General features: G+C 31.0%; 1 protein-coding gene across 1 annotated transcript in view; it reads right to left on the reverse strand.

Moving 5' to 3' along the window:
- Window positions 1-566: 566 nt before the first annotated feature.
- The window catches only part of LOC106683515 (TWiK family of potassium channels protein 7), a 36404-nt gene continuing 24172 nt past the window's right edge, over window positions 567-12798 (reverse strand). Inside the window, exons 3-5 of the mRNA XM_067049376.1 lie at window positions 10621-10750; window positions 9326-9655; window positions 567-4700 (exon numbers count right to left, since the gene is read on the reverse strand). Coding sequence (XP_066905477.1) covers window positions 4360-4700; window positions 9326-9655; window positions 10621-10750 — 801 coding nt within the window. The 3' untranslated portion in view covers window positions 567-4359. The remainder of the gene's footprint in view (window positions 4701-9325; window positions 9656-10620; window positions 10751-12798) is intronic.

Genomic DNA, 12798 nt, shown 5'->3' on the forward strand with positions numbered 1-12798 from the left:
GATCGGATTTATACTTGTGGCTTGATATAAAAAAAATAACGTCCAAATTCCAGGTACTTTGAAAAATAAATTTGAAAAACAAAATGAAAGTTTTTATAAACGAGGATTGTCATATTTTGTGGTAAAAAAAATCAATGACAGGCTTTTGGGAACATTGTTTACTTCTGCATCAAAATGTTTAATTCTTGACGACATTACGTAAAATACCAAAAATGCACATTTTTTGTTGTTTACCAAGCCACAGATATAGTCTGTTTGGTGTTACTTAAGTCTAGGGTAGTTTATTAGGCGGCAGGCAACATGAGAAGGACCCTCACTTCCGGATTCGTTCTTAATAATAGGACCATTTAGAATGAACATATCACAACTAATAAATAAACATTTCAGGTAACCTTAACATACCATAGGTAGAAAAAGGTAATGCCCAATACGATTAATTCCTTTTTCACATAATAAAGAATTCACTAATTAATAGTTTTTTCTGTTTTAGAGGGATCGGAAAAAAAAAAAAAATGGCGGCAGAGAGTCCGGCCAAACTCTGACATCTTAGAATTTTTTGTAATATATAAAAATATCGTCGCATGTTATTGGTTTACTTTTGTCTTCACTGTGAAATCTATTACCGATATTATTAGTCTTGGCTTAATTAGCAATCTATAAAATGATAGACTTTCCATTGCTCAGAACAGAATTATATTAACATATTATATGATGTTATTTTATTTTTTTGGTTCAAATAAGTTTTTTAGAAAATAATTTTTAAAAACCAACTTAAAAATTTCTTTTATAAGTTGTATTGGTATAACAGAACTGTTGCGTTCTGTACTTACATATTAATATTTCAAAGCGTGAATGGATCAAATTTATTTGGTTAGTGCATTTAGTCATGTAAATTTTTTACTGTTTTTTTATAACCTACAATTTTATTTTTCAAATTGGCCTCGAAAGTACGGTTAATTTATACTGTCACTTAAGCCCATTCTAATTAGTCAGCATCCCTTTATCATTATTTAATTATTAATCTCTCTTCTAATATAATGGAAACTAATTTTTAAAATTATGAGGAGATTGTGGAGGGAGCGGTCAATAAAAATACACAAGTGAGTAAAACTTATTTATATGTGCCTGAATTTAAGGCCTCAGGGCTAAAAAAAATTAGAACATTAGTTCAGAGAAAAAGGAACTAATAACTAACAAAGTTGGTAATCTAAATAACAATAAATTAAGTAGATAATAGTAAATTGATACTAATAGAAGATTAAATATAATATTGTAGAGGTAAGAATTATACAAAACAAATGATAAAGAGAAGTTATTAAAAATCAGCCTTTGCTCATGTAAATAAAAAAATTTAAAAAATGTTAGGTGCGAAAGAAAATGAAAATAATAAGTAATTGAAATGAAAATTATAAAATATGTATGTAATGATTAAAGATATATGGATATTGAAAAAAAAATAACTCAAGGTAATGAAATGTGCGAAAGAAACCGATATACATGATATAATGGGCAAGAAAGGAAACAAAATATATGCTGGAATGGGTAAATGATGCACAGTAATAGAGATAAAAAGTACTAAACTAAAATGAATATAGAATGGCCAAAAAATTAAATATGGAAGGAACTAGATAGAAGAAGTGTGTGGAGGTGGGAAGAAGGAAGAAAAATTTTAAATTGAAGGCCTGAAATTCAGGTTGAAACGTCGGCACAAATAAATAAGTTTTACTAATTTTATATCTTCACTGACCGCACACCCGACCATCTTCTTCTCATTTCGAATCTACGGTCATCTATAAATACCTTCATTTTTTTAATTATATGAAAATGTTTGTTCTGTCTATGGGCTGGGATTAGTGGACCGGGCTCTTGTACTTTCAAGAGTCCGGGGACTCCCTCCCAAGAGATAGAAGTCAAATGATCTTCCAAGAGCTAAGAGTCCGAGGACCCTCTTAAACTATTCATCTGTTATGAAAAACTCATTTATTTATTTTTCCGGGGCTCTGGCCGATTGTCACTCCTCCTGAATCCATCCGACAACAGAAATGAGCAAGTATCAGCTGTAGTTGAAACTAATAGCTGAAATTGCCATGGATACAACTCTTATTCATGAATGAACCATTGATAAATAAATATCGTATCCATCTATTTAGCTTGTAAAACGTAATTTCACTTCAATATTGGATGGTTAATTATTGAATATTTGAGTTAATTACTGTAAATTAATTAATGATCTTGAAAATAAAGTTGAAGAATCTATATGTAAAATAAATTTAGGATATTTATCATATTTGCTATTAAAATAAATAGATTACACAAAACCACTAAGATACAGTAAAAAAAAGTATTCTATTACTGCGATTCTTCAAATAACTAAATAATCAGAAACTCAATAGCCCGAACTATCAGCAACTCTAGTTGATATTTCTTTTGTTGCAGCTAATCACAGATCAAGCCAACATAAATAAAGTGCAAAGTCCGTTTTAAAATAACATTTCACATGCTCGTGCAGTTTTGGTTCATTAGTGTACATAATGCAATGAACATGTATTATTTATAGTGTACATAATGCAATGTACATATACTATTTATTGTGTATATATGCCATATGCTTTATCACTCGCCACACCTAACGATTCTCAGTGCATCAGAAGACAATAAAATTTTATAATTCATATGTTTGAGTATTGTGTCAGAACATTCCAAAAAGTGTCTGCTTGTAAATAAAATTATTCAAATATAAAATTAAAATGAAAAAAAAATTGAGAAAAATGAGCTATACTACCATATAACAAAACATATATTTACACCAAAAAACAACAACAACAACTACAATCTGAAGTGAATAAATAGCACATAAAGAATTTTAGCTAATAGTTTCAACTACAGCTAATTTTTGCCCAGCTCTGTCTGACAATAGTTTTAGTGGGGTCCAGGTATTTAACAGAACACCGTATTAGGGATGATGTACTGCAATTCGACTACTTGCATTTTTGTATTTTGATGTTTTCTTGTATAATATAGTATATACTATGTCCAGAAAAACTAATGAGCTCAGTAAGGATATTCATAAAAAAAAATCTGAAATAAAAATTTCGCAAAATCGCAATATTTTAATTTACTTATATTCCATACATTGTATAAGTGAAAGTAAAAATAGAACATTTTATTAAAAAAAAATGAAATAATAAATAGATTGAAAATATTAATAATTATAATTAATATTTATAAACTTTAAAGTGATCCCCTCTAAAATTGTCTACATCACCCATACAACATAATACAGATACATATCAAGTCCTCGATTTTTATCAAAAATTGCTTTAAAAACAAAAATAGTACATCTATCACTTTCTGGAATGTAAAAAAAAAAAAAAAAAAATACAGATAATATGAAAGGAGGCTTCAGTTCTTTTCGAGTAACAGTAAACTTATAATATATGGAATCAAAATTATTCTTTTAAGTGAGATTTTTACAAATCTGATCTTGATATGATAATGACTATTTTTGTTGTCATAGTTAACTTTTTAACACTGTCAGTGATAAATTTCATCTAATAGTCCAGTAATATTGTAAACTAATTTATTTCAATGGATTCCAATGCAAAATTGTGTTCAAAAGACGATAGTAAAAGTTTTCCACTCCCTGGTATTGGGTTCAATATTTTCTGAGATCTAGTTATTCAAAAACCAACATTAGGTTCCAAACAAGCTAATTATTCACGAATTGTCATATTATTTGATACATAATTAACCAGTATTATTATTCCTGGATCTTCTAATTTAAAGCTATGACTGAAGTACCACCATTGGGTAGTTCCTTCCTAAGATTATCATGTGTTCTGAAACATTTACTAATTGTATTTTTTATACAGCTGTCAATTTCAATATGTCAATACAAAAAAAATATTCCGAAGCGCAACTTAAAACATTTTTGTAAACGATTTTGATACTTTCCTATATACATTAAACAATTATTAATACCTTGAGAGTAATTTTGCAGTAGAGGTGTCTATTATGGCTCATGGCTCGAAGCTCATTAAATATATGGTGCAGTAATTTATAATGATTATTTTCCTAAGAATCGTATTTTTCATGATAAAATCTACCAAAAAGGGCTACATTTTTACATAAGAATCCATTGACAGAAATTGATTTACACTTACGTTTAAGAATAGCTAAATTTTAAGCTATTTTTATTGGACTATGAAGGCTACTTTATTAAGCTTTATTTTATATTTTTTAAATTGAGGCGGTACATCTATTTCTCTAGAACAAATACGGCAAGGATCCAGCCTCTACCTCGACTGGGTTCAAAGCCTTGACACGCGAAGAACGGTCTTACTCCTCTGAAGTATAATTTCAGACAGACGATTCGTAAATGATGATCTGGATGATCTTGGGCTTGGCCTTTGGCTTGTTGAAGGAGCTGACGATGTTGTCGACCGCCTTCTCCCAGTTCTCGGAGCCCTTGCTGTTCTTGGAGATGCTGAAGAAGACCTTCCTGAGGTCTCCTTGGAAGGCGCTCAGATCGACTGCCTGTCCACTTCCCGACTCCCCGAGTCTCCTCAGCGCCTCTGCCAGGGCCTGAAGCCTCTTCCATGACTTGGCATATTCCATCCTCACGATTTCTATGATGGTGGATGTGAGTCCCAGGCCGACGAGGATGTACAACGTGCACAAGAGCATGTATTGTGGTTTCTCTAAAACATATAAACACTATTGTTAACTTTATTAAAAATAAATAATTTAATTTCTATCTTTTTTGGTTTCAACACATTTTATTTTTCTTATAAATCCCTGAGGATGGCCGGATTGGCCGAAACGTCGGACTTATAAGAAAAATAAAATGTGTTGAGACTAAAACGGATAGAAATTAAATTATTTATTTTTAAAAAATTAACCACTCTCAATAAAGTGTTTAAGATTATAAATTAAATAAGATATAGCTATATCCAGAATGAAGTGGATAGAAACAGCCTTCAATAAGATAAAAGAAGAATTTTTATTGTTGTTCTTAGAAATTAGCCCTAATGTTAGGTTAGAACTTTTATCATTATTTATTAAACTAGTTAAAGTAGAAGGAAACATTTTTTACATCAAAGAATAAATTGTTGTTTTGACCTGGGCATAATAGCCTGCATGGAGTTTAGTTTTTAAATCATATAGTTCCAAAAAGGTATAAAGTGACTTATAAGAAAAATAAAATGTGTTGAGACTAAAATGGATAGAAATTAAATTATTTATTTAAAAAAAAATAACCAGTCTCAATAAAATGTTTAAGATTAGAAATTAAACTATTGCTATCTTTTTAAAAAAATATTTTATATTCAGCAATTATGATTTGCTCATAAAGAAAATGTAATCGTTTTGAAACTTTTGAAACAAAATAAATCCGAAGTTATGAATAATCCTGACGTTTTAAGCTGTAACAAATATGGAATTAAAACTATTTAAATTATTCGGCGCCAGTATAATAATTAAAAAATCAAACAACTATCAATGACCGCCCTACTTTAAGTTGTAATTAATTTTTGCTTGTTTAAGAACAGATACTTCTATATTATTCACTGTGGCAATACTTTTGCGTAATAATTTTCCAAATAACAAATTCAAAATTTTCCATTGTTAAAATTATTCAAAATTTTACAATTTTTTTTCTTGCCAAAATATGGTAGGAATACAAACATATAATAGTTCACTAAAATTTACATACCTCTTGATTTATTACAGGTTCTTGACCATTTTTCAATACAAAATTGCTACAGAATCAATATTAGACATACTAAGAATGATTTTATGGCGTTATTCTTATCAACTGAAAGGTTAATTGAAATAAAATACCTTGGAGAAAGGATTATAGTGGAGAGGGTGACCTAGCAGAAAAAGTGAAGCCAAAAAAGCTTATGTGCCTTATGTGTCAGGGGCGTTTCAGAGGAGTAGGGAAAGAGTACAAGTCAATCACTGGCTATCTTCTATTTCAGTTTAGATTAAAATGGTGGACATTCCTATTGACCTAAACGTAAATCATCCTTTCATGGGCATAGTTTTTTGGCTTAAATTTTGGTCTGAATGAGAGTTTATGCAATCCCCCTGCTAAAAACTAAATATTTAATAAATATGGTAATGTGAAAACATTAATTGGACTGGTGAAAGGGAAAAACTCTCTGCGTACACAAAGCTCCTCCCCCTCCCTCCCTCCAATAGCCTTAATTGGGTAAAAATCTGGCAGTCAAGCGTGATTCTGATTTTATCACCTACTTGAACAACCGTTGTTCTAGTAACAGTACTTGCTTACCACCCCTGACCCTTCATGGGTACAAATTTATTTATTTTTTAATTTTAATCAAAATCATTAAAGCCATTTTTGAGAAAGTGTACATAAAGTGTCACTTCCGGTTGGTCGATTTTAACTAAAAAGTTGTAAAATCCCAAGCATAAATCTGCCTTAAATATGTAATTTCAATTGCGTAAGACATTACGTTTTTGAGCTAAGCTTTTCACAGAAGCACAGAATATTAAACAGGACTTGGTTATTTGGATTTAAGAAACCTAGAGACGTATATTTTAGTGGAAAATTTCTATTCCCCTTTTGTATAATTCTTATACAGGTAAGTGAAAGTAAAAATACGAGATTTTAAACTAATTAATCATGAAGATGGTCATAGTGGTGGTATCTTAACTATAATTTTTAACCATGAGGAAAGGCTTCTGAATCCATAAACATCCATCTTGATCCTGTTGCTATGAGTCATAAAATAGATAATCAATATATTTTTCTCACCTGCTTACATATTTGTTTATTAATTAATCATTACTCATCTCTATTTCTTTTGCTTCCATTTCAGATTTGTCTCGAATTATTGTTACTAATGTACAGAGGAAGGCAAAGCTAAGCTCGGTTTTTGAGCTGGTACAAAATCCTTGATGTATACATCAGGGTTATAATCAGTTTTCTTTTTGAACAAGAATAATATAAAAATATTTTATAGAGATATAATAATAATTATATTTTTATAAATCTCTATTTTATGGATTCATAAAGCTGATTCTAAATTATCTATTACATTTGTTATAATTAACTAAACATTTAGCTTTTATGTATCGAATACAACCTTCTTATATTTAAAAATTTTCATCTTCTGGAGTAGTAAGGTTTTATTATTGACTGCTATGTGTTTTTTATTTATATGGCTGTTGCTGTTCTGGATGGCATATGCAATTCAGATACCGGCATTACAGATCGTCTAAAATAAGAAAGAGATGATCAGGACTGCAGAATTAGATTAAGGCGTTATGATCTAGAATCCACTAGAAGGGCAATCGCGTCGAGATGCATAAACAAGAACAAATTTAGAAATGATAGGAAAAAAAGACGTGTTTTCTTGGTCTGAGGCTCTTTGAAAGAATCGAAACGGCATTGTGCAATACAGAGGGGTTAGTTAGGATAAAAAGTTTAATTAGTTTAGTGTTGATAAGATAATTATGACTAAAATACTATATTTTAAAAATGTAATAAATAATTTTTGAACTGCGTTGAAGCATATTTTAAATTTTGAAAATGCCATAAGTTATTATGATTATCATAGTTATTAAATATTCATACGTAATCAATATATGAAATGATAATATCAATGAAGAGAATAGTGCTCAGGATTATGTTATTACTCGAGACTGGATTCTAGTGCAGTAAAAAACCGAAAATACCTGCTGTATAAAAACCCAAAATGTGTAACATTGTGTGTAAAATATTCAATCCAGCAAAAATCAACTTTATTGTTTAATTTATAGTAGTAATATGTATAAGTAAAACGTATCTGACCTGATTTAAATAAAAATAACTCGCAAAATACTTACCACAAACAACAAAAACATACATAAAAAGCTAAAAAATTTAATTAAAAACCTAAAACTTTAGCCAAAATTGAAGAGCTAACAAGAAACTTCTTGAAAATTAACTTCTTTAAACTGTCACAATTTTAAGATTTAGGAAATTGAGATGTTGTGTTGGAAGGAGTATTTAATATATTAAATTTTAAAATAAAACTCCAAATATTGGATAATATTAATATTGTAACATGAATTTTTAATTTTCAATTGAATGAAATAAAAATAAAAATTACTACTTATCCCAAAATTTTTAAACCTAAATTTGATTTTCTGGATCGGCGGCACTTGCAATCCACAGAATAATGAAATTATTATTATTTTTTTTAATGAATATAATTTTATTTATTTATTTATAGCTATTTACAACTGTACATTATAATACAATTAGTAAATTTTATCTCAGTTAAAATGGAGTTACACAGGCGTGTAGAGAATCTACCCATCGGTAGCACTCTAATGATGTTTTATATTAGCAGGTCTCGTGGCCATCTTCATTTCACGCACCTCGAAGGATTGTTCAGGAATGAAAGAGGGAGCAAAATTAGAAACTTTGGGTGGTTAGGGAGTTTATAATGGAAGGAATGATATCTAGTTCGGGCTAGATTGGTTACAAATGGAACATTAAGGTCTTTATGGGTGGTTTTGTGGATCCCCAAAGCTCTGTTTTTTTGGATTTCCAAAGACAGAGCAATTTCGGTTTTTCGCCATTTTACAAAATCTCTCCAATCAACTAGAACGAATGACCGAAGTAAGAATAATTGAACTCGAATCTTGAATCAATGATTTGAAAATTAATTGTTAGATTTAAATAATTAGTTCTAATGCTACAACTCAATTTCCAAAGGATTTCATTTGTTAAACCTTTTTATCCTTTTTATTTTCAGGAATAATACACTTTATCCACTAATTTATTCTTTATATCATCCGAACAACGAATGGCCATTACCAAGCTCTATCTATCACTATTGATAATATTTCCACGATTTCACTATACTTCATCATACGGCATGTTTTTCTTTCCATACAGTTCATACTTCAAATATAAGTAATTAGTTGCGATCCGATAATAGGCTAAAGAGCCCAAAACGTTGTTCGGATGACATAAACAATAAAGTAGTGGATAAAGAGTATAAATTCCTGAAAAAATAATTTTTAAAAAATTAATTACTAGCTTCGTTATGTTATCCTTTATTTGATTGTTTTATTATTCAAATAGTTGTAAATTTATACATCGATTTTATATTTAAAGAATCAATAATGCAATTTCGAGCAGAAAATATCCAAAATTTGGAAATTCGCGCAGTAACTCCAAAACATGCAATTACTTGCAATATAAAACTAGTATCAATAGAACGTCTTTTGATGATTCCAATTTCTGTTAAGGTTTGGATGAATTTGAAACTAGGAAACAAAAGATGTAATTGCATTTGTTACTTACGCGGTACAAGGTCGCCAAACCCAATAGTAGTCATGGTGATGAAGCAGAAATAAAAGCTATCGAAGAAGTTCCAGTCGTCCTCGAGGTGCATGAAGAGGAAGGCTCCAATAGAAAGGAAGACAAGAAGCAAGAAGAGTGCAGCGAATGCCGATACTAGGGACTTGACAGCAGTGGAGAGGGACTCCATCTTGGATGCTAGGTCGGGGAGCGACCCTGCCACCACGATACCCAGGTCAGCGATGACGGTGAGGCACAGCGGGATCCCGATCAGGGCGAAGAGAAGGCAAAAGACTCTACCGGCTGTCGTCACTGGCGCGATGTTACCATAACCTGGAACGTAATAGGAAATTATTATTTAATAATCTATATAACGATCGTTTTTAAGGGCTGGTTAACTTAGATTTGTCCAAGAGTTTAGTAAAACTCTGGTAACTTAGAGACCTAGGCACTGCCAAACTCCGCAATTCATGTAGCTTAGGTTTGAAATTGTGGGTCCAATTAAATTTAAAATTGATTCAACAGTCACTTTTGGACAGTCGAAAGCACAGAATCTTTTAAAAAAACAGCCTTCGTCGTCTGTCAAATCGTCTATCTCGATCAAATTTATTTTACTGAATTTTATTTTGAAAAAAAAAAAACGAAATAATACAATACACCAAAGCTAGAGAGATCAACAGATCCAACTGGAGCTATAGAATGTTCGTTGTTTGGTTACCTGCTTAAACATTTATTTGCTATAAATCTCAGCTTAATCGGCAATCATTGGCCGATAAATTTACTGCTAGATTTGAAGGTTAACTTTTCTGTTGCAAAGGATAATTATTGATTTTATTCGAGATTTAAGAAGTCCTAGTTAAACTGTGAGGTACAACCAGCCCTAGATATATATCATTCAATTATTATGGCATCCTAATTGTTCTTTTTCAGGAGCAACTCAATGGGCAAAGGTCGTTCATTCATACCTTTCCCTAAAAGAATTCAAGCGAAAAAAAGGTAAGAAGGGCTGGTATCCTAGGCCTCTAAAATTGATAGCAACCTATACACTGCGTAAAACTTTGTGTCGGATACCCCCCACATCTAATATGTAAACAAATGTAATTAAGTTGCAGTGTGAGCGCCGAGTGATCAATACGCCATTCTGCGTTTTATATCTGTTAAGAAAACTGTCGTGGAACTTATAACATTTTGTAAAAGGTTATTAAGTAGTAGAATAAGTAAGTATGCATATTTGTTTATTGTTTATTAGTGAGCTGTTACTGATAAAAATATTTTTAATAATTATTACTGTAACTTACCAATCGTGGTGAGTACAGTCGATGCGAAAAATATCGCTTGCAGGTGATTCCAACGAGCTAAGGATTCCGGTGTTGCCCCTTCGCTGATAGGAACCAAAACACCTTTCTGAGCCGCCTCTTGGACCGATGACTAAAACAAATGAAGTTTGTCTTCAATATATTATAATAATGAAAATTATTATGGTTAATTTTCGTGAGCTGATTGATTTACACATAAGGTTGTTGTAGTCCTGCTACGTTCAGCCACGCTCTCCATAAATAATCAAGTGTGGCATACCTCTCTCCCTCTCTCCCTCTCACCCCTCAAGTTTACGTTGATATTGATAGGAATTGCCACCATTGTTATCTAAACTTACAGAATGCAGTGGGTGATTGGCTAATGCTCTTCTGTCCCGCCCCTGGAGTTCATCATTTTTGACTTCACTTTTCCTTGTAGCATATTCCCTCCATTATACTCCTTCCTTCAAGTAAGCAATCGCTCACCGCGTTTCTACATATGGCGAAGCCTGTGGTAAATTATAGATTAAAATGTAGAAAGCCTTTAAACACCTGGCACAAAATATTTTTTTGTGGTTATTTATTTTATTTTAGAACTAATATAATCTGCCATATATTAAGACCATTAGAGTTCTAATATTTGTCCATACAATATGTAGACAGAAATAAAATAATAAAAAAAAGAGAAAAATGAATGTAAAAGATAACAATAGTACTCACTGAATAAAAGGGGGAAAAATTACATTTAAAATAATTAAAAAAAAAAATTAAGTAAAAGAAAATAATATCATGATTTGTATAAATAAAAATATGAATTTATGTCAAAAATATTATAAAATACAACTGATTATATAATAAAAATAATATATTGATGCTTCATTGAATATATTGAATTTCCATCGTTTTCTGTAGTTTTAATTTTCCAGACGTCAATACTGATTATCCATTGTTAAAGATAGTGTTTCTTTTCTATATTCATTCTAATATCATTTAATAAAAGTGTTTTGATGACTGAACGCCTATTAATCTTTTTCTGATTTATATAAGACGTTATAAATATACGTTTGTATGTGAAGGAATGTAAGATAGCACTAAATGATTGAAAAAAAAAAAGTTTCAGCTTGTTTAAAATGTTTATCAATTTCAAAACTATATAAATTTTGAATAGTTATTCAAAATATATTCGGAAAGTAATGAGCCGAAATTTCATATATGTCAAATATTATTTCAAGAAGAATGAAACATATTTAAAATTTCATTTACTATTTATTATTTGTGGGAGCGGCTTCGCTAGTGGAGCGGTCCCTCCCCGTTCTTTGTACCTCTCGGCCAGCGGCTCCTGGTCTAATATAATGTAACCCTCATCTTCAGCCGATCCAGCCCAACCTCTTATAATGCCATATGGCAAAGGAAGAGCACTGTAAATATGTAAATGTACATGTAGAATAACCCTCTATATATGGTAGTTGTTCAATAAATTAAATAAGGAGATAAGAAAAAAAAAGGGGGGAACGGAACTGCCCTACTAACTCCACCAAGGACCTTGGTTCGAATCCGGCTGAGGCAGATGATTATTTTCTGTTTCACTATGGCTGTGAGTTAGCCCTATGGCCTCCTATATCCACCCTTAATCGAGCGCGATTCTGACCAAATTACCTTATTGCACAATTATTGGTCTATTAACAGAACTTCCTTACAAAGTACTGCACAACTAACCCGGTTTAATTTTTTTTAAAATAATTTAATTATTTAATAGAAATATTTTTTGTAATTTAAAAAATTTAATTTTTTTTTCTGCTAGCTATCACGAAAAAAAATGTTTCATTTTTCAAAATTGTTTGTTTTTGGATTCCGTTAAGGCAACAATACATTAACCGTTATTTTTAAATTAGTAGAAGCAGTTGCTAAAGGTGTTAATTGAAAGCAGCAGGTTTTTGCTCGTGTTCGCTTGACAGCCCACTCCATCAAACGCTCACCGTCTTTTGAAGCATAGAGTATTTTGGGCCGAGATGGGTTTAAATATAATGCATTCTGTTCCTCGAAGTGTGAATCATAAAGTATTTTCGAGTAAAATTTTAAAGTATTTTAAAGTTCACGAGACGGAAGGTGGCAGGAGTCCAGGCAGATAGAAAGTGAAGGCTGACGTAAACATGGAAAAAAATTATAAATTAATTATAAAAG

This window comes from Halyomorpha halys, unplaced genomic scaffold (assembly GCF_000696795.3).
Source record: "Halyomorpha halys isolate HHAL.00 unplaced genomic scaffold, Hhal_1.1 Scaffold493.1, whole genome shotgun sequence".
Lineage (NCBI taxonomy): Eukaryota > Metazoa > Arthropoda > Insecta > Hemiptera > Pentatomidae > Halyomorpha > Halyomorpha halys.